Here is a 24807-nt window from a genome sequence, read left to right on the forward strand (position 1 = left end):
TGAATGACTGCGGGGGTGCTCCAACATTTTAAGTTTGAAACCAGATTGTAAAGAGCTTTTGGGGAGTCTGTCATAAATTCGAATAGTCACTAAGCAACCTGTCATAAGTCAAGGACTACCTGTAATATCTTCCCAATATAAAAAATGAACAGTAATTTCATGAAATGTTTTGAATAGATTCCTTCTGCAAGTACCTGAATGCACTATGATAAACTTACAAAATCTTCAGCTTCAAATTGTTTGGGTTCTTCCTTGCCTGTCTTTTTCAGAGTCTCACATTCAGATGCTTTTTTTTCCTGTGACCCTTGGCTTTTACCAGACTGAAAGCTCCTGGTGCGAGCACGTGAACTTCCGTTATGATATCCTGCTCTATAGTTTAAATTTTCTGTTCCGTTTCTGCCTTGTGAACGCCAACCATTTCTTTCCTTTCTTCCTGAATGCCCTTGAGTGAGATTTAAAAGATTAAAATCAAAATTACATGCCATGTTGTACAGAATTTATTACAGGAAATGTAAGTGCAACGTGTTAAGTGAACATTTTAAACTAGTTCATGTTAATAACTGGTTCTACTTAATTTGTATGAATTAAGCTTTTGGATAATATATATCTCCCCAATGACAACATATAAGTTTCCAGAAAGGAGCAAGAAACAATAAAGACATTTGTACAATCCTAATATAATAAGCATAACGTATCTACTGGTTTTAAGGTATTGCAGAGGATTCTGAACTATGCTAACAAGATTTCTTTATTCATATAAATTAAAACTTATATAGCAAATTTTTAGTACCTGTATAAACCCACTGTAATTGAAAATACATGATTTACAAAATACTTAAATCTTAATGTCTTATTCAAAGACAAAAAAATTACAGACCTCCATTTGAATGGCCACAACTAGGATCCAATCCATCAGAAGAGTTATGCCGTCTACGATTAACTTCATAACGATTTTCTGACCATGAAAAGGTGCTGGAATGTTTCTCAAAATTCAGTGATGACTAAAGATGAAAACAAAAATTATATGCTGTTTGTATCAGCAGTACAAATTAATCAACACACAATTATGTAAATTTGATGAAGACTGTAATCTTGTTTCAATAGCTAAATACTGTACTCTAATGCAATCTCATCCTTATCATACAAGCACTCTCACATTAAAGAAGAAAGATAAGCTATACTATGCATACTACATGCATTCAGAATATATTCAGAACAACAGAATAATATATTCTGAAATATATTCAGAACAACAGAGTTGGAAGGGACCTTGGAGGTCTTCTAGAGTTATGAGCATGCACACTGAAACCTCTACAGAAAACTAAGCCACTCATCATTCTTCCTAGATTTTTCTGGTTAAATCCTTTGTAGAACATTTAGTCAATCAAGGATATGGTATGATTCAAATTTTCTAAAACTGTTGGTACTACATACAATCTATCGTTTCAGCACATGGTGGAGCTAGTGTTCTATTAATCTTAATACTGCAATCAAAGAAAGTTCCTGCTAGTATTATTGATTTATTAAGCTGTTTCAAGCTGTAGATCTCTGGACTATTGTGAGGTGTGGAAACCTTGATACTAGGAATTAAAGTACCCATATATTCTATCTTGTTAATAAAATCAAGGTAACATTTTACCTCAAAAAAGAAATGGCATTCATAAAATTAAAAAAGTACAATGTAAATTGTCTTTCAACTTATTTCCCTCATTTCTTATATTCCTCAATTTTGCACTGAAAATAACATTTTTATTTGCCAGTTATAAGAAATATTAACAATAAATATGAAACATTTCAGTTATAATACAGTTCACCATGAAATTGATGCTAAGAAGCCAAATTCAAAGTAGTGATTAAAGCGGATGTTATTAAAAAATAAGAATTCAAGTCTAGATTCCTATTTCAAAATGTGTATCAAATAAATTTGTAATGATAAGTATTTGAAAAAACACCAAAACATTTTAATTGCAGTTTTTATGCTGTTTAGCTTAGGGGATTTTTTTTTAAAAAAAAAATAGGATGGGCAGAATTCCCACATTGTACAAAACATTTGGGTTAAAATTCCTTCTTTACTCAGTCTCTCAATACTGGATGCTGTAGCGCCTACCATTGAAAAAAAAAAGGAAAGGGAAATTTTCCTACATTAGTAATTTAATAAATAGCACAAATAACCTTTGATGGTGGTGGTGGAGTAGGAAAATTAAGCCAGGCTGGAGCAAAGTCATGCTGCGCCATTTAGGTCCAGTCTCCCAATCAATGAAACAAGGCTTCAACACCTCATGACAATACCTGTCAAAAAAAAGGTTGTAAGTTTTTAAATATGACAATCTTTTAATCTTGGGGCAATTAACAGTTTTTTTTAAAAAAAACTAGAAATACAGCTAAAGAACACAAATGCATAATACGCTTTCAATTGCATATTTGGAAAGAATGCTTAATGGACAGCACAAAGAGATCTCATATTTTGAACAAAGAATTTTTAAATGTCAACAATTTTAAGTGACATTATGAAAATTCACATTTTATCTAATTAAAGTTTTATACTAGTGTCCTAAGATGATGTTTGAAAGTGAAAATGTTTCCTTTACAAATGCTTTAATCAGAACCTCCCACTATGCAGGTGGAACAGAGAAGAAGCTTACATCTTCAATTCTGAAGGATTTTAAAAACTGGAAAAAAGTTCTCAGTACAATTATTTGCACCTCACTAATGAGACTTATTTTGAATCAACATGTAGAGACCACATTATTTGCATAGCCTGTGGTGAGATGGGCAGCAAATAAATTTAATAAATAAAGGCCATTCACAACTAATATAATAGAAGATAATCCTGGCACTATAAAGTGGGTGAGGAAAAAACAAAAATATCCATCTTGATTTCCTGCTGGAAATGAAATATATAAATTTAACTAAAAATAATAATCAAATCATTTCCATATTTTTGACAAAAAAAAGATTATGCCCACAGATACTAAGAGTTGAAATCAACAGATACCTTAACTGGGGCATAACTTGAGGGTTCTGATCACAGAATTCAAAAATAATTTCATATAATAAATGCATCACTGATTTTTTTTAATCCCATTTATATCCCACCCTTCTCCGAAGACTCAGGGCAGCTTACAATCTAAAGCACAAATCAATGTGCTTAGCAATAGCCTTCATTCTATGTATATGCCTGCTTATTAGGGCTTTCACACACACCCCAAGCGGCATTATTACAAAGTCAGATTAATTGCCCCCAACAATCTGGGTCCTCATTTTACCTACCTTGGAAGGATGGAAGGCTGAGTCAACCTTGAGCCTGGTGGGATGCGAACCTGCACTAATTGCAGGCAGCTGGTGTTACTTAAGGAGGCATTAGCCCACTGCTCCACCAAGATTTATCCTCCCCCACTCAAGTCTGAAAGTTTCAAGCACTTTAAATAATCAGTTCTGATTATATTTACATGTTGGTACTTTAAAAATTATTATAAATCCCTCCCAAAACAAGCAATGAAGTATTGTCAAAGGATTCATAAAAATAAACTAAATTATCTCATCAGTTAGTGTGCAATGTATATTAAGTACATCTGGACTTCAAAGCTCAGGTAACTTATTAATATTAATGTTATTTAATTATAACATTAAACTGAAGTAAATATTATAACTGTTTCTTAAATCAATAAACCCTAATTTTACATGTCTAATTTATGAAACTAGCCTAGCAAACTTAAGAAGAGGGGAAAAAATTGTTGAGGAAAAAAGACTTCAGTCAAATGCTTTTCTAAAAAACATTTATCTCTTATTTTGCCCAGATTTTCATTCAGGTTTTCTGTAAGGCATACACACCTAATGCAAAATAGATCCAATCATATTCACAATATTTATTCTGCAACACTTTCTAGCAAACTTTCTTTTTTCCCTTCCTTTCTTTCCTTCTTTCCGCTATAGAAAATGCTAGTACTATTTATATTACAATGCCTATTTATTGAAATATAGACAAGAATAATGCAGACATAAGAGAGTGACATGAAACATTAAGCAGTTTTTATTGTTTCTGCACTGGTTCTTCATTTGACACACATCTATGGCAACCATGAAAGAGATTTCCCCTCCTCAAGAATATTTCCCAACGAAGCTGAAAAGATAGCAGCCTATTATAAAACATTGTTAAATGATTTTAAAAGAATGAATAGAGAAACTGCAAAGCAGGATATTGGATAGGTAAAATTCTATTAAAGATAATGTATATAATTTGCTTCACAACCCCAGCTTGTCAGTTTTGTTTACAAGCTCTGGCAATCAATACTGAAGCTGCAAAATGAGAACAAGTTTTCTCCTTGCCCTAACAATTGGCAAAAGCATGTTATTTCTTTCAGCTCTATGCTTGCTGAACATAAACAGAAAGGCAAAAACACACTACAACTTCTGAACTGAAGAAGAAAGTTGGAGGCATATTTTTCTGTGTGCCTGCCCTGTTCCTTCTATCCCTTTCTGATAGGGACGAGTGAATTTCTTAGAACTTCCTAACTGGTTGACATGCCAACTCCCCAACTAGGTATATGTTGCTCCCAAGTTAGAGAACACAGAATAGTTTGTTTTTTTCCAACAATGTGCTGAATTTCTAATATTATGTTAGGGGAAACTAATGGAATGATCTCCAAAGCTGTCTAAGTACATCACCCCTATCCATAATTCCACACAAAAACATAAAGAGCCAATATTTTGACAAACAACTTTTTAGAATTTTAGCAGTGTTCAGAAATAACCATGAAATAAATAAAAATGTGTGGTCAGTACCAAATTGGTTTTCATTTTCTCTCGCAACCTTTGTAATATCTAACGGTGCAACGATTTGGAATTAAAGTGGTTTTTCTTTTCTGGCAGGGAGGAGGGGAATTCTGTCCAGCAAACTCCCCTTCCGATTCAGTGACCTGAGCATGGTGAAAGAGAGGAATTCTCTTTAATGGCAGATCACTTTTGCTTTTCTATCTGTGAACAAAAAAAAAATGTTCTTTTCTCCATGCACAGAATGGTTTGGTTAGCCCCAAGGGGCACGACTCCATCCATGAAGGGGCAAGTCTTAGCAGAAAAGAGATTTCCCACAAAGCCCTTTAAAAAGCTCTGGGGAAAAAAAATAAAAAAAATGAAGCAACTGTTTACCAAGAACAATTAACAGAAACTGTAGGAATATGCTCAACGTTCATAATCAGTAGCTGATGGAGATTTTATACATCAGGTTGATTTGGATTCCACATATTGAAAAAGCCAAGGAGTGTTTTTTCTACAAATAGTGCTACATTTTTTATTTATTAAACAAATTTCTAAGACTGCCCAACTCACACACAGGTAACTCTGGGTGGCTTTCATCAAAACCCCACAATATAAAAAACATAAACCCCCTACCCCCATCGTAGAAGCAACACAATCATATTTATTAAATGAATCATATATGGCAAAAAGTTTTACATCCATTTATATTTTTTTAAAAAAATGGCTCCCTATAAACCAGACATGTCAAACACAAGGCCCGGGGGCCATATCTGGCCCGCGAAGTGGTTTCATGCGGCCCGCGAAGCCATCCTGGAAACAGTGAGGGAACGGCCCCCACTGCCTTGGCCCTGGCCCAGAGACCCTCCTTCTGCCAGAGACCCTCAGATCTTTCCCACTCCTGCCCAGGCCCTCATAGGCACCCTTGATGCGAATGATGTATAGCTGGCCATGCCCACCCAGTAGGCCATATGCACTTTAGCCACGCCCACTCAGTAGGCCACACCCACCCAGGCCACACCCACCCAGCCCCCTGAGGGCAACCGCAATACTGATGCAGCCCTCAATGAAATTGAGTTTGACACCCCTGCTATAAACTATTACTGTAAACCAGGAACTTCGTATAAATTATCTTAGCATTTAGATAATGTATTGACTTACAACTCTCTTTCGTGCAGTAGAATGACAATAACATGAAACCTCAACTTTTAACTTTTACATAATAGTACCGTATTTTCCGGCGTATAAGACGACTGGGCGTATAAGACGACCCCCAACTTTTCAGATGATTTTCATGGGTTAAAGTGTTATACACCGGAAAATACGGGTAAGTAGGAAGTCAGGGCTGCTTCTCAATTAGGTGAAGGTTTATCAAGAGCTTTTGGCCTCGAGATCAGCTTTGCTCTGCCTCGCCTAAACCTCGTCTCCTCTCGCCTTGGCGCCCCCTTTTACTTCAGCCACACACGCTGGCTGTTTCAGCCAGGAGCGACGAGCATTGTGGCCCAACACTTCGGGAAGGCACCAGGTCTGAAAGAAGGCGGTTCTTTCCATAGGTTAGTTAATGAACAGGGCGGCGGAGGGGGGGGAAAGAAACGGGCTCAGCCCTGCGCCGCAAATTTAAGATTCACACACATACCCTGCCCAAGGCTGCCTTCTACCTCAGGGCAGAGGGGCGACCCTGGGCTGCTGAAGCCCCAGCGCCAGTTTTCCGCTGCGGTCTGCCTGTCGCAATTCCCGAGCTGCGCCTTCCCGGGCGTGTGTTGCTGTAGGTTTGCCACGGCACCACACCCTGAAGTCAAACTCCCAGGGTCAGGTGAAGCTTAGCTCTGCACGAACATTTCAGGTCGGCCTCCGCCTGGCTTCCCACGCTCCCTTGAGCTCTCATGCTCGCGGAGCGCCAGCGGCTCAGCACACGCTTAACTCCCGCTCCCTTCCCCCCCAAACAAAGGGCTGCTGCCGTAGGACGCCGGTAAACTGGAGCCTCAGCCTCGGTTGGGCTGGTCGGTTTATTTATGAGGAGGCCGTCTTTCGCCATTCTCGAGCGCTGGATTTGTCCATTTCCACTAACGTCTCTGCTCTCGAGAATTTACTATTTTCCGGCGTATAAGGCGACTGGGCGTATAAGACGACCCCCGACTTTTGAGAAGATTTTCATGCGTTAAAAAGTCGTCTTATACGCCGTAAAATACGGTATTAACTAGCCATTTCTATAACAACAAATCTATCTAAAACCTAAAATCAAATTTTCAATTTTTTTCCACCTCAAGTACAAAGTTCAGAAGCGCTTTCTAAGTAGAAACAAAAGTAACTTCTGACCTTGACGTCCGGAGGGAAGGACAGCAGCTTCAAAATTGGTGTGCATGCAGTGCATGGGGCCACGCACACTGGCGCAGCACTAGCAGCTCCGTTCACACATGCGGCATGCGCTGGTGCCATGCGCATGCGTGAACAGCCATGCACCCCATGGCAGCTAGTAGCCCACTCACACATATGCAAATGGGCCCCGCACACACGCCTCATGCTAGCATTCCCGTTTGTGCCCAGATGCATGCGCAAAGCCATGGGTGCTAGCACAAGTGAGGAGGAATGCGCGCCCATGCATGCGCACATTGGCCAGCCGTTTCCATGGCCCACTGGCCAAGAGCCCACAGCCCTGTCCCGGGCTGCAGACCACAGGTTGGGGACCCCTGCATTAGATAATGCTAAGAATTATCTAAATTCACATAGTGGAGTTTTGCCACTCAAGCTAAGCAGATTTCATCTCTGAACTCCTAAGGGAGTGTCCTGCAAATGCCATGTATCCTGAACAACTCAAAAGTATGCTATAAAGATAATTTAACTAAACAGAAAATATACTACATCCCTATGGAGAAAGTTACCCTTACAGAGAAATTTATCTCATTTTCAGACTAGAATGTCTCTAAGATTGGTAACATACCATCACACGATTAAGAATGTTTCCATACTCTGAATTAATGCAACTATTAGATTATGATTCCTATTATCTGTAGTGTTAAAAAGTCAGGTATTGTAATTTTGAAGAACTATTGCACTGAAGACATGAAGCCATCAACACATACAAATTATATATGTTTGTAGATTAGGATTAGGGGCAGTTATTCATGGAACTCTGTTCTGTAAACCACATTTTTATCTGTACATGGATGTCCATTTTTATTTTACTTTTTTACAAACTATCAGCAGATAAATTAAGTTTTAAAAAATAATAATAAGACTTGGAAACTTAAAAATAGCAATGTATTAAACACGTGGGTGGGAAATAGCTTCACTTGGGACCAAAAAGGTAATAATGTTGGTGCCGTGGAAATGTTTTACAAAAGAGATCCCCTTCTTGCTATTAATCTGTTAGCTGGTGGGATATCTAGAAGACAACGTCTAAAAAGACTTAGAGAAAGTTGTAAAAAAAAATTAAAATGTTGCCAGAAATTCTCAGGTAGTAGAGAAAGTTAGTATTATCAAGTCCATCACATCATTAGCTTTATATTTCTTGAACAGGTAACCTCAGTGTTAAATTAGAGCCAAATAATTTAATTTTTACAATACTGTGTGTTTGGCAAACCATACATTGTTTTTATTATTTTCCCTTTTCTTAGATAATGAAGTTTCTTCCAATATTTTCTGATATGGTTTCCTGTGACTAGCAAAAAGTTTCTGAAGTTAACTCTATAACTATTTTGCTTTTGCTCTTTTGTTATTGTCCATCTTATGCACAAGTCTTTTTAAAAACATTACCTTGTACATTTCATTAAACTTCTCTTAACCAGATTAAAGACAGAGTTCTTTCAACCATGCCCCATAAAGCCAACTCTAGTTTCTCCCCATCTTTATTAACAATCTTGTTAATTGGTACAAAAATTCTCACACTTTTGAGTTCCTTCAAAAGATGCTACCAAGATGTTTTTTATGAGCCAGAGGTAAAAACACTTTATTACATATAAAAGACATTAAGAAAACCAAATTCATGGCATCCGGCCCTCTCAGTTCCTGACAAATAGAAGATCACCACAGATGGGGACTGCAGTCAAGAAATTAAAAGATGCTTGCTCCTCGGGAGGAAACCTATGGCAAATCTAGACAGCATACTAAAAAGCAGACACATCACCCTGTCAACAAAAGTGTGTATAGTCAAGGCTATGGTCTTCCCAGTTGCAATGTATGGCAGTGAAAGTTTGACCGTAAGAAAGGCTGAGCACCAAAGAATTGAGGCCTTTGAACTATGGTGCTGGAGAAGACTCCTGCGAGTCCCTTGGACTGCAAGGCGATCAAACCGGTCAGTCCTAGAGGAGATCAACCCTGACTGGTCTTTAGGAGGCCAGATCCTGAAGTTGAAACTCAAATACTTTGGCCACCTAATGAGAAGGAAGCACTCACTGGAGACGAGCCTAATGCTGGGAAAGGTTGAGGGCAATAGAAGGAGGGGACGACAGAGAATGAGGAGACTGGATGGAGTCACTGAAGCAGTAGGCGTGAGCTTAAATGGACTCCAGAAGATGGTGGAGGACAGGAAGGCCTAGAGCACAGGTCTGCAACCCGCGGCTCCGGAGCTGCATGCGGCTCTTTCAGCCGTCTCCTGCAGCTCCCAGTCCTTTGCCATGTGCAGTCCAAAAAAAAAAAAAAAAAGTGGGACTCAGAAAGTTCAACCAATCAATTCAAATATGCAGGGTAGGTGCATATCTCGCCTTGGCTCCACTCTTCAGTCAAACCCTGTTCTGCGCATGCGCACATGTACACGCATGTGCACACATTTTTTGCAGCTCCCAGTTTTTCCTTTTGTGAGGGAACCAGTTCCGAGTGACTCTTTCACTGTTTCAGGTTGCTGACCCCTGGCCTAGAGGAACGTTGTCCATGGGGTCGCGATGGGTTGGACACGACTTTGCAACTAATAACATATAAGTGACTATTAACAGCATTTAATTTAAAATTTAATTGAATCAAACTCTAGTTTTGCAATGACCCTATTAACTTTTTGAAACATAGCTACCAGTGCATTAATCAAAGGCCAATCCTGGCCCTGTGATTATAAAAGATTGATCTACATGGTTATGAAGAGCAAAATAAATTATTTTTCTAAAAATATAGCAGCTAGAATTGAATGTGGATATATTCTAACTACCACTGGAATATAAATACTATACTATATTCCATGATCTGGACCCTGTTCTAATTGTGTTAGAACTGCAAATTCATGTTCAGCTTTTGACCTACCTTGATGCTAACTGAAAAAAGATTAGCACGCAGGCCAAATCTAATAAAAAGAACTGATTTCAGTATGAATAAAATTATTAAAAACTAAGCAAAGCATAATAGCAAATTGTAAACAGTTAACCAGTATATTACTGCGTTTCTTTCCACCAATGACTGAGAAAACAGACAGTTCAAGATTCTTACAAATCGGGGAGGGGCTCTTCCACAAGGAAAAGTGCCATCATGCCTGCTTCCTGGGTCCCATCAAATGGCGTGATGAAAAGGACTTAAGAGCAAAGAACACCGAATTATAAATAGTGAAGTACAAATAATTAAACAAAAGATCTAGATTTTAGTGGTGATTACAGTTCTCCAATATATCTCCAATTATTTATTAATTATAAAAAATCACTTTAAAAAACTAGGATTATTAAACTTTAAGCAAAGAATATATATTAGGAACCATAGTAAGTGCATTATAAATTATTGACCAAAATTATAAGCTATAATAAATTGATTCAATACTAAGAATCCATTCACATTAGAATATCCCATGTAGTTAAAATACAGACCTCATATATAGAAAAGGTGAAAGCACATAAAGTCCATAAATGGTTTCTAATCAGAACTGAATTACGCATTAGATTTACTTTTAAGGTACAGTTCTTCTGGATATCAAAACATATTCCCAAAATTTGGTAAACTGGTTTTCCAAGAAAGGAATTATATCCTTATAGAAGTTAACATTTACAGTTTAAAATTAACTCTCTATACTCTGAAGATTATATAGTTTAGTAAAATTTAACACAATGTAATACAAATACTGGAGATTGAATTGACAATTAAAATTTTGTTTCATTATAATACGGAATTGGTGAGTTTTACAACATTGCCAAAAAATATGAAAAGAAAATGAGCCAGATACCACCATCAATTATATTTAAAAACCACCTAGAAACCAAGAAGGCCAATACTGAGCTATACAGCCATTCCAAGCCCTCTAGAACAGAGGCCCCCAACCTTTTGAGCACCAGGGACCAGTTCTGTGGAGACAGACTATTCTGCGGACCAGAGGGGGCATGGTTTCGTGTGCTGCCCGCATCCAGCAGATGGGGCTTCACTTGTTTACGCGGCCCGGTTGCTGGTATGCCATGGCCCAGTGCCGGTCCACAGACCTCAGAATGGAGACCCCTGTTCCAGAAGTTATCTACAAAGGAAATCAATGCTGTCTCCATACTATGACTATGCCTGAATCCTGAATGAAAAGGGTCCATGCAATCTGTATTATTGGAGACCCTTGCCCAAGAGGATCTATGTCAACCTAAGCATGCCATTGGCTGGCTATATGCCGATGCAATGACTAGAAAAAACAACATTTTGCTACTATTAACACCACAAGGTAATCCTTAATAAACATTTTTACCTGTATTCAAGTCAGATTTGCTCTTTGCTTTCCTGTAGGTGCAATCTGCAGGGAGTGCAGAATTATTAGGCAAATGAGTATTTTGACCACATCATCCTCTTTATGCATGTTGTTTTACTCCAAGCTGTATAGGCTCGAAAGCCTACTACCAATTAAGCATATTAGGTGATGTGCATCTCTGTAATGAGAAGGGGTGTGGTCTAATGACATCAACACCCTGTATCAGGTGTGCATAATTATTAGGCAACTTCCTTTCCTTTGGCAAAATGGGTCAAAAGAAGGACTTGACAGGCTCAGAAAAGTCAAAAATAGTGAGATATCTTGCAGAGGGATGCAGCACTCTTAAAATTGCAAAGCTTCTGAAGCGTGATCATCGAACAATCAAGCGTTTCATTCAAAATAGTCAACAGGGTCGCAAGAAGCGTGTGGAGAAACCAAGGCGCAAAATAACTGCCCATGAACTGAGAAAAGTCAAGCGTGCAGCTGCCAAGATGCCACTTGCCACCAGTTTGGCCATATTTCAGAGCTGCAACATCACTGGAGTGCCCAAAAGCACAAGGTGTGCAATACTCAGAGACATGGCCAAGGTAAGAAAGGCTGAAAGACGACCACCACTGAACAAGACACACAAGCTGAAACGTCAAGACTGGGCCAAGAAATATCTCAAGACTGATTTTTCTAAGGTTTTATGGACTGATGAAATGAGAGTGAGTCTTGATGGGCCAGATGGATGGGCCCGTGGCTGGATTGGTAAAGGGCAGAGAGCTCCAGTCCGACTCAGACGCCAGCAAGGTGGAGGTGGAGTACTGGTTTGGGCTGGTATCATCAAAGATGAGCTTGTGGGGCCTTTTCGGGTTGATGATGGAGTCAAGCTCAACTCCCAGTCCTACTGCCAGTTTCTGGAAGACACCTTCTTCAAGCAGTGGTACAGGAAGAAGTCTGCATCCTTCAAGAAAAACATGATTTTCATGCAGGACAATGCTCCATCACACGCGTCCAAGTACTCCACAGCGTGGCTGGCAAGAAAGGGTATAAAAGAAGGAAATCTAATGACATGGCCTCCTTGTTCACCTGATCTGAACCCCATTGAGAACCTGTGGTCCATCATCAAATGTGAGATTTACAAGGAGGGAAAACAGTACACCTCTCTGAACAGTGTCTGGGAGGCTGTGGTTGCTGCTGCACGCAATGTTGATGGTGAACAGATCAAAACACTGACAGAATCCATGGATGGCAGGCTTTTGAGTGTCCTTGCAAAGAAAGGTGGCTATATTGGTCACTGATTTGTTTTTGTTATGTTTTTGAATGTCAGAAATGTATATTTGTGAATGTTGAGATGTTATATTGGTTTCACTGGTAAAAATAAATAATTGAAATGGGTATATATTTGTTTTTTGTTAAGTTGCCTAATAATTATGCACAGTAATAGTCACCTGCACACACAGATATCCCCCTAAAATAGCTATAACTAAAAACAAACTAAAAACTACTTCCAAAAATATTCAGCTTTGATATTAATGAGTTTTTTGGGTTCATTGAGAACATGGTTGTTGTTCAATAATAAAATTAATCCTCAAAAATACAACTTGCCTAATAATTCTGCACTCCCTGTAGGCACCTTTTCTCTCATTCTGTGTCCAGACTCCTCTTAAAAATCAGAAGGTGCTCTAAGGATAGTGCTGGTAGCTCTCAACTTACAACCATTTGTTTAGTGTCCGTTCAAAATTACAACAACACTGAAGAAAGTAATTTATGACGAGTTTCCACACAAATCCGTTGCAGAATCTCCATGGTCACATGATCAAAATTCAGGCACTTGGCAACCAGTATGTATTTATGACAGTTGCACCAACCCTTGGTCATGTGTTCACCATTTCTAACCTTCCCAACTGGCTTCCCACAAGCAAAGTCAATGGGGGGGAGTTGGATTCACTTAACTGTGTGATTCACTTAATTAACTGTAGTGATTCATTTAACAACTGTGGTAAAAAAATGTCATAAAAAGTGCAAAACTCACTTAACAACTGCCTTGTTTACCAACAAAAATGTCAGGAAGGGGTTGCAGAGATGCAATCCAAGACTACAATTGTCCTCGCATACCAAACAGCAACTAAAGCCTCTGATAAATTGTTTATCAAAGCCCCCAAAAGTTCCCAGTGTTCCTTCTGAAATCCAGTATGATCAATAATGCCTGAGATATACAAATCAAATCCATCTTTCCTGTAGTAAGTAGCAGCCACTGAAAATTTTCAAATATTCACAGAATTACCAGATCGTAAGGATAGTATGACTTATCCACATCATGTGGTCACATCAATATACTGCACACCTGGCTGGGCTATGTCCAAAAGGAGAATCTCTTTTCCATATCCAGCCATGCTTCAGTTATACGCACCATTTCTATTCCATTATTAACTGCTACATGAGGTGAATTTTAATACACACCAACCAGGCATTAAACAGCAAGACAGGGGGTCTGATAACCAGACATTGGAGAAATCTAGTAGGCTGGAACACAAATCAATTTAAGACACCAAGACTGTCTTCCCTGAAAGCGGCCCACCATCCATCTCCCAATGTATCTTCCTCTCTGATTCATCACTAGGATGTTAGTATCCACACTTTCCTCTCCAAGTGAGCCAGCATCTTCCTAGCCAAGGCATCCCTCCTTCAGATACAGATGGCATATTTGCATAATAGTTGGACAGACTAGTTACACAGCCATTCCTGCAAAGCACTCAGCAAGAATAGCTGCTCCTCTCATATAGCTTGCCAGCCTATGGGATTAAAAAACTATCACTGTTTAATGCAGTAATTATGGTGATTATTTATTTGCATCCTGCCTTACTATTTTCACAAATGACTCAAGGCAGCAAACATATCCAACACACCTTTATCCTATCATCCCCCCCAACAAACCTGTGATGTGGATTGTGCTGAGAGTGAGTGACTGGGCCAAAGTCACCCAGCTGGCTTTCATGGCTAAGGCAGGACTAGAATTCACAATCTCCTACTTTCTAGCCTGTTGCCTTAACCACTAGACCAAGCTACCTCTCCAAAGACGACCAATAAAGACCCTTTCAAGTTCAAATTCAGCACAGAAACTCATTCTGTACCACTTTAAGAAAAGTATTATGTCTTATCCACTGTACATCATATTCTTGTGGATATAAAATTGAAGAAAGGTACAATGCTTTGTACAATCTAAAAATATATCTAGATAAATTATGCTTAATAAATCCATTATTTTCTTAATGCCTACAGTAAGTAGATTCTTGCAACCATTATATCATAATAGTTTGCCTCATGAAGGACCAGGCCGGGCAAGAGAGTGACAAAGGTCAACTGGGAGCAAGGCCAGCTGTGTAGGAGGACAAGTGGAGCACAGGATAGTCAAAAGGTCAAATATGGGGAAGAGATAGGTGGGTGAGGGGAGTGGAAGCGCCTTTGCAATCATAAATGCAAGTGGGCTGCACAGCACCCAAATGTTGATTGTGTGACTGCAGGAGTGTTGCAACAGCCATAACTTCATAGACCAGGCATAACTACCATTTGTTCGGCACCACTGTAACTTTAAATGGTCACTGAATGAACTGTTAACCAAGAACTATCTGTACACTGCTTTGCCCAAGAATATTTATTATTTAATTATTGGAACAACCCCCCAAAAGATAACCAAATCAGCACACTCCAGAAAAATAATCCAAACATTTTGGTGCTTCCAACAATGATATGTGCACATCACTAAGGTAAAGGACTCCCTGTCAGTCATGACCGACTCCAGGGCATGGTGCTCATCTCCATTTCTTGGTTGAGGGAGTCAGCATTGTTCGAAGACAATTTTCATGGTCACGTGGCTGTATGCCAAAAATGTACAGAACACTATTACCTTCCCACCAAAGTTGTACCTATTAATCTACTTGCATTTGTATGTTTTCGAACTGCTAGGTGAGCAGGAGCTGAGGCAAGTAACAGCTCATCCTATTGCACAGAGCTTGGGTCTTGAATCCAGGTTGTCAGCAGCTGATAAGCTCAGCTTCTTTAACCACTAAGCCATCTCGGTTAAGTAATACATTACTAAATATTATTTAACAAACATTCTCCAGAAAGTAAGTTGAATATTAGGAGTATATTTAAACAATACATACACATGTATCTCAAACATCATAGGTTGCTAACTCAGGGAATGGACAATATAGTGTGGTACCATTCACGACCTAAATGTAATGAATTGGGCAGAACAAAGAGAAAAGGGCAGTGAGGAATGCCAATAATTCAATGATGACCTCTAAATTACTTATAAAACTTCACATATATCATAGTTTACCCCACTAGATTATTGTTTGTATGTCTATTTTAATATTTTAATGAAAGACTCTATGAAGCTGAAGCTGAAGATCTGGCATTCTATTCAAATCTACCAGGTTCTTTACATGTAACCTAAAATGACCTTTTTTATATACTTTCTTTTTAATGAGAAATTAATGAAACAAAACCCAATTACAAAATTACTGAAACACATTCTTAGTTTCAACAGCAATCATCCACTGTTACAAAAAAAAAGTTGCATCAGAACATTGTATGGCAGAGTGAGAACCCACTGTAGTACCCAGCAAGCTACACAACTAGAGAGAAGATGCCTACATGGATAATTCAGGCAGGATAGGTAGCCATAAGCATTTATTACAAGATACCTGACAACACGCAAGGAAGAGAAATGAAGAAGGTATAACACCAACTATATGGCACATCCTGCCATGCATCAAAAACATTTCAGAAGCAGTAGAATGCAGCTTCCGACATCTGCAAGTGGCCATTGCACATCACACAGAGGCTATCGTACAAGGCAAATCATGCACGGCAAAGATTGCTCGGAGGTGGAAGACATTTCTAATGTAATCTAACCAAGGAGGAAGCTAACCACCAGATTGCAAGAATACAAGCGAGCAGTCAGAGAGGAAGATCCAAACTCACTGGTAGCCTCTCATTGCAATAAACAAGGACATGCATTCAACTTTGCAGCTGCTAAGATTGCTGGCCATGCAGATACAAACATAGCCAGGGAAATGATTGAAACCTGAGAAATGGGCCCCTGGCCAGTCAACAGGAGTGATTTATCACCAGCTTATCATGTATTTAGGAGCCTGATGACTTGGCAGCACAAAGAAAAAACAGCCAATCGCTGGATATCAACACACCAATCAACCAATAGGATAGCACCACATAAATACTATGCATAGAATAACTCAAAGGACATATTCTGGTAGACAAATTCCCTGACAATGGTCTTCAGCACAAGTCTGAAAGCTCGGAAGACTAAACCTCTGGTTCCCGTGATCAACCCAGATTGGGTCCTGCAATTACTACCCAGATGTTCACCAGAGCAACCTGTCAATTTATTTTGTTTTCTCACAGTTACAACTAAATAAACAAACATGCACACACACACCCCCCAAAAAAACGTGTTTATCACCCAAGTAAAATAATATGTTATCTTGTGGTAGCCAAGACTTGCCCTTAACATTACTGGAAAAAATTAAAGGGTTGAATGCAGATTCTCCACACCCTTTTCCTGGGTTAGAGGATTTGTTAATCCTGTAACTACATGACAACTATTTAGTGACTACATTTTCACGTTTTCCACTTCATAATTTTAGAAAACCATTTTTTGGCAATCGTGATAAAGAATATAAGCCATAAAAACTGGTTTGGGTACTTCATACAGCCAGGGGATCACTTTTCCTCTTCATTAATTAATAAATTTATTTATTTATTTTATTTATTTAATTGGATTTGTATACCGCCCTTTCCCGAAGGACTCAGCATGTCCATGTTGTTGAATATTTTCATAAATGCAGATTGTCACTCAAAAGTACAAAAAGCTCGACTTGTTTGAAATCAGTTTATTCTTACTGCTGTTAAAAAAATAAAAAAAATTTACTCTGTGTCTAATTAATCTTTCTCAATCCAACCCCCACTCCTACATATAGAAAGCCTCCTTTAAAAGTCGATATATTGCCTACAGTCAAATTCAATAGGGATATAATTCACCTAAACACCCAACAACAAAGTAGTAACAATCCACTATGAGATGAGCAGCTCAAATTGAAATCCTTACCAAACTATTAAATTTAATATATAAAACTTCAGATAAAACATGTTTCCTACTGTTAATAGAGACATGATTCTCTGGAGAAAATATAGAATACAAATGTCATAAAATAATATTAAACATTGGGGTTTTTGAAGTTGTTATGCCTTTTTAAAGTATTTATCTTAATAATCCTCACAGCCATTTTAGAAAAATGAGACTTATCTCTAGTACTGCAGATAGGATGGCAGCTGATAGTTTGCCTAAGGCTATACAACGAATTCGTAAACAAGAAAGGATTTGGTCTGGAAAATGTATACATAGTCTTTTTAATAGAATTCAAAGTTACTGTGTTTGCAACTGACAAGAACTGCAATTCATTTCTACCAGTTATCTACTCTTAATTGCAACAGCATATATATCTGAAAAAAGTGTTCTCACATGTTCTGCTGTTGTCTTACCCTTAACTTCTTGCTTCAGCTACAAAAATTTATAAACATGAATCCTAACAGAACTAAACTAAAAAGACCCTAAGATTTTGTATACATTTGTATACATTTTTGTTTACATTTGCTGAAATTCTGAGATAAATACAGGCAGTCCTTGTTTATCAAACATTCACTAACTATTCAAACCTATGATGGCGCTGAACTAATGATAGTTATAAACATTTCTTGTTTTGTAATTGCATGTGAGTACAATTTGCAACTTTCCCTGCTGGCTTCCCACAAGCAAAGTCAATGGGGAAGCTAGCAGGAAGTTGCAAGTCACAATCACATGATTATTCAATTTGTGATTGCATTTCTTAATGCCAGTTTCTGGTCCCAATTAACGTTGTTAAGCAAGGACTGTCTGCAACTAACAAGACAGTATGCCACAAATTTTACATACAAATGTTTCAGTTCTAGAACCATGAAAAATGGAAATTGGAAATTCCACAATTTGTCAAAATGCTATATTTTTTCCTGTGAATGTTTGAAATTAATGCCCCATTAAGAATTTATTTTAATTTAAAAATGTAATAAGCAGTTTCAAATTTTGAGATGCATTTTCAAATGTGCATCAAGAGTAAAATGATATACATATCTCTTTGGGTCAAGGCCCCAAATACATTTGGTTAATTTATTAAGTTGCACATAAAACTGTATGCCTGTCCTTTCCTTCTAATTAAAACTAAGGTCACATGGCCCTTTAACTTCAAACTCAAAAACAGGCTTCAGAAGCATGAATATACCTTTCTGCAACACCCCAGCAGCTACTCTTTTTTCTAGACTGCACAGCTACCCATCAAAGCTATTTCATGACTCTTGAGAAGACACAGCTGCTTTAAACATTTCAGAGTATTACATGATTACTCTGAAATGCTGTCTTGGAATCAAATGCAAAGCACTGCAGAGTCATTTTAAATAATGTTAATACATGTCCTCCTTTCTAACTTTTTGATAGCCTAAATACCACCTGAAACCAAAGATCCACAGATTAGATTGTATATTTGTCAGGAAGTAGAAATATAGGGAAAGATATGCTTTGAACAATACAGAAACATGAAAGTATAAAGTTGTACAAAGGAAATTCCAACTTAAATTCTATTTATCTTTTAATGTAAAAAATGTTATGTACTCACTAAAGAAAGTTATTTGCTAGATATTTAGTATCTGATTTAAGGCTTTAAAGTAATTAAATTGGTAACTATAGGAAAATATTTAAAACTACTGTTTAATAAAACTATGTTTTATTAAGTATATGTAATTTATACTGAGAAACAGGAAATCCATACAAACTGCAATAAATAATACTTACTTCTGAATTAGATTGCTTTGTCCATCTTATATGAGGTAGCACTGGATTCTGTTGAAAATAAACCTGCAAGATTTAAAACATTGAAGCATTAAACAATCAAGTGTGCTCTGTCCTAATTAAATGTGTAGCTTTGTTAAACAGAAATACAAACCAAATACAAATTTATAAATCACTATTTATCAGTTCTCAGTGATATCAAATTAGCCTACAGAGGTTCTGAAAGCCCAGTTAAAATCCAAGAACTAATTCCATTTCTAATTAGAACCAATTCTAATTCTATTTTGTACAACAAGATTCCACACCTTGCCTTTGGTCCTTTGCAACACCAATTATTAACCTTACTACAAGACTTTGGAAACCATCACTAATATAATCCAGATAGGGAAGAGACTATGAAATACTATGGAGGCAACCAAGTTTCCACATTTTGGCTCAGCAATGTTATCTAAACAAGGTAGCAAAAATGTTTTAATAGCAAATCTTTGTTGAGTAAAGTCTTACAACTCACACAACATGTAGGAAATACTGTACTGCAATGCAACAAGTATTAACTAATCTATAAACAAGGTAGTTCTAAGATTCCAGATCTCTACAAACTTTTCTACAGTCCATACATACATTTAGATTGATATAGAAAAGGCTAGTGGATCGAGTGCAATGGCAAAAGCTGTTATAGCAGCAGAAAAGTTCCTAACAATTGCTTCAATTTTTTACATTTATAAAAACTGTTTCTATGCTAATATTACTATTACATCCCAGTGATGGTCTTGGCACACACAAAACTTACAAATATAATTTAACAGCCACACTTGAGTTTTTAAAAAGTTGCACTCTTTCAAACATCCGGTTTCAATGTCAATAACTTGCTTTATTAAACCTGTTTCTCAGGTTAGACATCATAAGACACTATAATATGCCACAATATAAATGCATGTGTAAGGAAAAGTTGGAAACAGGGAACAGAAATAATTTTCCTATTTGAAAAAAGTTGAACAGAACATGTGAATACGAACACCTTATTTCTGAACACCAACATTAAATTTAAAATATAAGAAATTCAACTTGAATTCAGCATGATTTCAAACATTCATGCATTAATCAAGCTGCATATTTAAATATTCAATTTAATAATAACTATTGTTAGTCCTCTAGGAAAAGTTGCTGTAGTAGGACAAGCAAGCAACATGGTCTTAATGTCTACAAAAATGAGTATTTGGATCAATACTTACAAAATCCAAGAGTACTGCAGAGATTGGCATCGACTTCTCACAATTTGTTTTCCAGGTTTTCTTCCCTTGAAATATCCTGAGCTTCTTAATGGTACTACATTTATAGCAAACAGCTGACTCCAAAATCAGCTACCCATTGTTCACATATAAGGACTCTGGCCAAGTTATTTCTTGAAGCAAATAAGTCTGATTTTAGTAACTTGTTTTCTGAAGTTTCTTCAATTTTCTATTCCATGTATTTTGCACGATAATGAGCATCAGCTCTATAAAAAAATAAATACCCCTTTTATGACATAAAGAACAGAACAAATTCCACATTTGAAATGAGGAGCATTTCTAAGTTAATTCAGGCATGTGCACACAGCAGCTATCTCAATATTTCCATAATGCTTCTTTATATAAAAACCAAATGCAAATGAAAAATAAAGTCCATTGCCTTCATATAGGAAATAGGGTTCACTGCAAGCAGCAATATTAATCCTCCTAAAAATTTAAATAAGAGTTGCCATCAACTATAACCAAAAAGAGAAGAATTAGAAGCTACAGCTAATTTCTAAATATAATTGGCAAAACAAGTCAATCTCAATTTTTCCTGAATTCTGTGAACTGAAAAATAAAGAGCTTTGAAAGAAATATGCAGAGCCTAAGCAGTTTATATAATTATCCATTCCATAGGGACAAAAATGAGTCCAAGGTGTCTTCAATGCAAAGGGGAAAATTTTCAAAAGTTCGTAAGTTTCCTGGATTACAGTAGGTTCTGAAGATTTCAGAAAAACACGAAGTGGAAAGTGACTGAACAGATCGACTCCATGGTAGTAAGTATTGTCCTTTCAATTGAAAAAGCTTTTCCTCATTTAATCGGAGGCAATGAAAAATATAACCCCGACGTTCAAAACTAGAGAATTACCTAAAACAGAAGAGGCACAAGAGACAAAACACGCTGTAAGTCAATTTTCCTCTCTAAGTAACATCGAGAAGTGATGAACTATTAAATATATCCAAAAGTTCCCTCCCCGTGAAAAAGATAGGTCTAGGCCAGGGGTCTTCAAACTTGGCCCTTTTATGACTTGTGGACTTCAACTCCCAGAATTCCTCAGCCAGCAAAGCTGGCTGAGGAATTCTGGGAGTTGAAGTCCACAAGTCATAAAAGGGCCAAGTTTGAAGACCCCTGGTCTAGGCACACGAAGACGGATCATGCGTGCTGAATTCAGCAGCAAAGGAGGTTGGGGAGAATCTCCCACACGGTGAGAGTCGCGGCTACAAACGCAGCACCATAGGGGGGAAGGAAGGCCACGGGAAAACCGGGAAGGATGAGGCTTTGGATCGAGTTCTTTTATCCAATACAAGTGCAGAACCAGACCGAACAATAGGAAGATCGGGGGAGGGGAGGGGAGGGGAAGGGATGCACGGTTGCCCCGAGACCCTTCCTCCGCGAGCTTACTTTCCTGAGAAAGTCCAAAAGGGCTCTCGGGTTGCAACTCCACGAAGCAAAGGAAAGTAAAAATCTCCCGAGAGGAGGAAGAACGTCGGGAGAAAAAAACCCGAGCCCGCCCGCCGCTTTCGCCTGCTGAAGCCAGGAGAGAGCGCTTTTCCCCCCTCCCCTTCCCCCCGCCAATCTGGACTCCGGGAAAGTAGGGCACAAGTCCTCGTTTCCTCACCCGGCTCCCTAAAATTTAGGCAGAAGAGGCACTGCTAGTCCCTTTCTTCGCAAGCCCTTTTTTCGGACCTTCGTCCGAACGAGGCTAAGGCCGAAGAGAGCCGCGCCTACGGTTCAGAGAGGGCCCCGGAAAGAAGAGGAAGGGGGCGAAAAGGCCAGACGCTCCGGCTTTGGGCGGGCGGAGAGGGAGCCTTCGGGACTGCAACAGCTCCCAGGAGAAAGGCTGTCGCCATCCCGGGGGACTTTGACCCAGCTCTCCGCCTTCCCTGGGGACGCGCCTTCTTCCCCCTCCCGGCTTCCCAGCGCTCCCCCCTCCCCCCCAGTACACGCAAACATCGTTCCAACGCTCCTTTTTCCGAGCAGGTGAGGGTGGCGCGTGGGTCCCGCTTACCGGCAAAGTTCCCAGACCAAGCGGGACCCCCCAAATTTTGAAAGGTTCCTTTTGCCGCCGCCTCTTCTCGCCCGCCGCGCGCACAGCTCCTCGCACCAGTCAGTCCATCCCAAAATGGCGCCGCTTCGAGCCGCAGCAGCGATGTCCTGCGCTGAAACCTCGCGAGAGTTCAGTAAACAGCCGCCTCCGTGAGAGAGGCGAGTGGAAGGGAGGAAGAGGGTTCCCGTCCGAGAGCGGCCTAGAGAGAGGCTGGGGGCGGCGATCACCCTGAAGAGGGCTAAGCAGGGATGCCCGCTCTCTTCAAGAGATCCAGAACGTAATTTCGTGGACCCTCCCTGCTCTTCTAACACCTCTTTCTCCAACCGGCGAGCAACCTCCTGTGACGTCACTCGGAACAATCCCGAACTTCCGAGCATTCTGAAAGGGGGAATCCCCTTTTCTGCCTACTCCAGCTGGAAAAGGGAATCCCCGCCTTCTCCTCCCCCCTCCCCCAATCCATGCCACCAACGAAACCAACATTAACCATGAACTCATCTTCTATCTGCGCGGGCTACGTTTGTCCTGGACTGCTTCTCGTAATAGCACTGCCTAATATTAAATCCTGCAATTATAATTGTTAGACGCATGTGGCAAAGTATCCGGGTTATCACTCATTATAAGGCAGCTTCCCTGACACATAACAGCAACAAGGATTTTCTAAATAAGCACAACATGTATTTTTGGGTGGCTTGAAGCTTCAAATAACGTTCCAACAAGACTCTTCCCCTTCCTGATGAACAGTGCTTAAGTTTGATACAAGCTTGGAAGATTTTAAGGAAAGTCAACATGTGAAAGACTGTGGGTCCTGATAATATCCTTGGGCAAGTACTTAAGGGGTTTGCTGACCAGACATATTCAATCTTTTGTTGCATCAAACCATGTTTCCATCATGTTTTAAGACTGTACCATTGTTCCAGCCCCCCCCCCCAAATCTATAATTACATGCCTTTATGATTACTGTGCAGTTGCACTCACTTCCATTTTGATGAAGTGTTTTGAGAAATTGGCAGGGCTTTTTTTCTCATAGAACGCTCAGAACGGAGTTCGGGCACCTTTTTTGGATGGAACCTTGTAGGGTAGGCAAGGTGGGTTGTATGACATGTGTGAGTTCCGGCACCTTTTTCTTTTACAAAAAAAGCACTGGACATTGGTAAAGGACTTTATTGTTTCATGCCTTCCCCCTACATTTGACTGATTGCAGTTTGCTTATCAGAAGAACCGCTCTGTAGAAGATGCACTTTCTTGTGTGTGCTTCATCTTAGTTTGGCACACCTGGAGGAGAAGAATGCTCACATGTGAATGCTATTTGTTGATTTAGTTCTCCCTTCAACACAATCATTCCTCAGCATTTGGTGAACAAATTGGGCCTATTCCTTAAGTAACTGGATACTTGACTTCCTTATTGATAGGCCCCAGTTTGTGCAAGTTGGAAGAAAAGTTTCCAATTCCATCTTTTTGAGTATAGGTTCTCCACAGGGCTGTGTTTTGAGTCCATTACTGTTTGTCTTGATGACCCATGACTGCTGTGTTAAGTCTGTTACAAATCCTATTGTGAAATATGCGGATGAATAGCAGTGGTGGATCTTATCCAGGATGATAACGAAGATTCTTATAGGGAGGTTTGGTGGAATGGTGCAATAAAAATAACCTAGTCGGGATAGTCATACTCCACTTTGTATCATACTTCACTTTGCAGCTGTGGAGATAGTCAATAGTATTAAATACCTGGGAGGGGAGATAACCAACAATCTGTCTCTTCATACATTATCTTTAGTGAAGGGTGCAAACCAGTGTTTGCATTTCCTGCATCAGATGAGAAGAGCACATCTTTCTCCTTTAGCCTTGGCCACTTTTTACAGAGGCATAATTGTGTTTTAACAAATTGCATCACTCTTTGATTTGGTGATAACAGTGCCTCAGGGGACTTCCGGTTTGTCACGCAGCCGCTATGGATGCCTGGGAGACTTGCTCTCTCTCCCCCATCCAGTTCTGCATCGCTGGGGGGCCCTGAAAAGGGCCGAAAGTGACCCTGAAGAGGCAACCAGCAAGGAGGGGTGCTCTCTGGATTGCAGGAGAGCCGCAACTCTCCTGTTAGACCTGGCGATCCCTCCAAACCAGCGGACGAAAGGACCAGCCATTATGGCTCATCCCTAGGCTGTGAACAGCGGAAGTCACATTTTCCACCAGGCAACTCAAAGCAGCGTGGAGGAGACTGGGTGA

The 24807-nt window shown here is 39.2% G+C and overlaps 1 protein-coding gene across 4 annotated transcripts in view; it reads right to left on the bottom strand.

Annotated features, from left to right (window-relative positions):
* Window positions 1–22777, bottom strand: part of GPBP1 (GC-rich promoter binding protein 1) — a 35197-nt gene extending 12420 nt beyond the window's left edge. The window contains exons 1-6 of one of the 4 annotated variants that reach the window (XM_083356276.1): window positions 22549–22777; window positions 20501–21407; window positions 19272–19334; window positions 2173–2289; window positions 878–1001; window positions 219–442 (exon numbers count right to left, since the gene is read on the bottom strand). In XM_083356276.1, coding sequence (XP_083212402.1) covers window positions 219–442; window positions 878–1001; window positions 2173–2235 — 411 coding nt within the window. In that variant the 5' untranslated portion in view covers window positions 2236–2289; window positions 19272–19334; window positions 20501–21407; window positions 22549–22777. Of the gene's footprint in view, window positions 1–194; window positions 443–877; window positions 1002–2172; window positions 2290–4782; window positions 4801–19271; window positions 19335–20500; window positions 21408–22548 lie in introns of those variants that run through there. The other 3 variants (XM_083356277.1, XM_083356278.1, XM_083356279.1) reach the window with 3 other exon arrangements.
* Between the last annotated feature and the right edge of the window lie 2030 nt (window positions 22778–24807).

The sequence above is a fragment of the Vipera ursinii genome (genome assembly GCF_947247035.1).
Source record: "Vipera ursinii genome assembly, chromosome: 2".
Taxonomy (NCBI): Eukaryota; Metazoa; Chordata; class Lepidosauria; order Squamata; family Viperidae; genus Vipera; species Vipera ursinii.